Source organism: Palaemon carinicauda, chromosome 30 (genome assembly GCF_036898095.1).
Source record: "Palaemon carinicauda isolate YSFRI2023 chromosome 30, ASM3689809v2, whole genome shotgun sequence".
NCBI lineage: Eukaryota > Metazoa > Arthropoda > Malacostraca > Decapoda > Palaemonidae > Palaemon > Palaemon carinicauda.
This window is the reverse complement of record NC_090754.1, coordinates 84,580,378-84,582,524: the sequence shown is the minus strand read 5'-3', so window position 1 is coordinate 84,582,524 and position 2,147 is coordinate 84,580,378. Positions and strand designations below refer to the sequence as shown.

General features: G+C 34.0%; 1 protein-coding gene across 4 annotated transcripts in view; it reads left to right on the top strand.

Moving 5' to 3' along the window:
* The window catches only part of LOC137623328 (uncharacterized), a 73,339-nt gene extending 71,439 nt beyond the window's left edge, over nt 1–1,900 (top strand). For all 4 annotated transcript variants that reach the window (XM_068354128.1, XM_068354127.1, XM_068354129.1 and 1 more), the window contains exon 4: nt 23–1,900. In XM_068354128.1, the coding sequence (XP_068210229.1) occupies nt 23–353 (331 nt within the window). In that variant the 3' untranslated portion in view covers nt 354–1,900. The remainder of the gene's footprint in view (nt 1–22) is intronic.
* The last annotated feature ends 247 nt before the right edge of the window (nt 1,901–2,147 follow it).

Genomic DNA, 2,147 nt, shown 5'->3' with positions numbered 1-2,147 from the left:
TAACGATCGCCTTCCTCTGCAGGTTACTCAGAAACTTCTCTGGCATGAAAAAGTTATCAAGAACATCCGAAAGAATAACTCAGAGTGGCAAATATACCAGCAGGTCCCGTGGTACCTTCATCATCATGGCTGACATCGACCAAGAGGAGTACCAATCTATCACACCAGGGCCTTCATCAACTTCAAGTCCTATCCTCTATATAGACTCTCAGGAAACTTCTGCCGTCCCCACGGAAGAGACGGTGACTAATTCTACTTCTGGAGTTTTTGAGGACATGGAAGAAGAATTGGAAACGACTACACCAGATGAAGGTTCAGGAGAGGGTGTTCAGGGATCTACTTTGCCTCCTTAGATAATCAATCGTGTTACAACCAGAGGGTCGCCATCTTTGTACTCCTCTGTACATATTGGTATCTTTATAGAATCCTTTGTACACCTAAAATTGAGTATGAAAAAGAGAAGCGATCAAATTTATTTTGTGATATAATTTTATAATTCAATCTCAATGCAGATTACATCATGTGTGGCGCAGTATTGCATTTTTATAGATTCCTTTATACCTCTAGATTTGAGGATGAAAAAGAGAAGCGATAAGATTTATATTGTGATATAATTTAATGAATCAATCTCAGATTACATCAAGTAATGCTTAGTTATGGCTATTCTCTCAGTTCCAATGTAACCCCCGAAGAGTAAAAACGTGCCACTGGTGGGCATATATACCACTATTCTAATAATTTCCACTAATTCAAAGGGCAAGAAAGATTAAGTTTTTTTGCCAAGGAAAATTGAGAACTTAACCCTTTTACCCCCAATGGACCTACTGGTACGTTTCACAAAACTCATCCCTTTACCCCCATGGACGTACCGGTACGTCTTTGCAAAAAACTGCTATTTACATTTTTTTTTTCATATTTTTGCTAATGTTATGAGAAACTTCAAGCATTTTCCACAAGAATGAGACCAACCTGACCTCTCTATGACAAAAACTAAGGCTGTTAGAGCAATTTAAAAAAAGATATATATACTGCAAAATGTGCTTGCAAAAAAATCCCTGGGGATTAAGGGTTGGAGTATCCAAATAGCTTGGGGGTAAAAGGGTTAAGGTATCTCACATAATATTTTTTAGCGTTATTAAGGGTTAGTATAGGCAGTTATTTAAAGAAAAAAAGTCTTTCATTGAAATAGGCTTGATATTACGTTGTAAAAAGTTTTCATAGTCTATCTGATAAATCTAAGCACAGGTGATCTTCACAGATCTAATGCAGATAAAATACCATGTCTAGGTCATCAGCCTTGAAGCCTATTTTCCTTTAGAAATATCTATTGATAAATCACTCTTCTTGTTTATCTAAAAGCAAATTTATGACGGTCACACCAGATAATGTCAAGGTATTACTACTTGGCTAATTTCAGACAATGAACAAAGAATATCTAAATAATTGGCTAAAAAAGTACTTCTGAGATGAAGGAACTTAAATCATATTCATAGAGAAAGTTATGTATTCAAACTTCATTTAAGAGCAAATTTAAGACGGTCACACTGGATAATGTCAGGAGTATGACCCTAGTTGAGAAAGCAGGATGCTATAAGCCCAGGGGCACCAACATGGAAAATAGCCCAGTGAGGAAAGAAAACAAGGAAAAATTAAATATTTTAAGAATAGAAACAACATTAAAATAAATATTTTCTTCAATAAAGACATGATATGTTTTGTAAATCCAGGTTAAAATGCTTAATATAACTGCTTTCTGTTCTTCATGGGAGTTCAAATCATAGATATAATTTATCATTGTTTAATACCTGAGGTTTTCTGAGTAATAGCATGTATTAAAATAGAACCTACTCTCTCTCTCTCTCTCTCTCTCTCTCTCTCTCTCTCTCTCTCTCTCTCTCTCTCTCTCTCTCTCTCTCTCTCTCTCTCTATATATATATATATATATACATATATATATATATATATATATATATATATATATATATATATATATATATATATATATATATATATATATATATATGTATACAGAAGAACTACAGGGAAAATGAAAATACGAAATATACGATTAAGTCCTGACTAGTTTCGTGATACTTCTTCAGAGGACTGATTTATTGAGAGAGGTTTCTTTACATTTTATAGGGAAA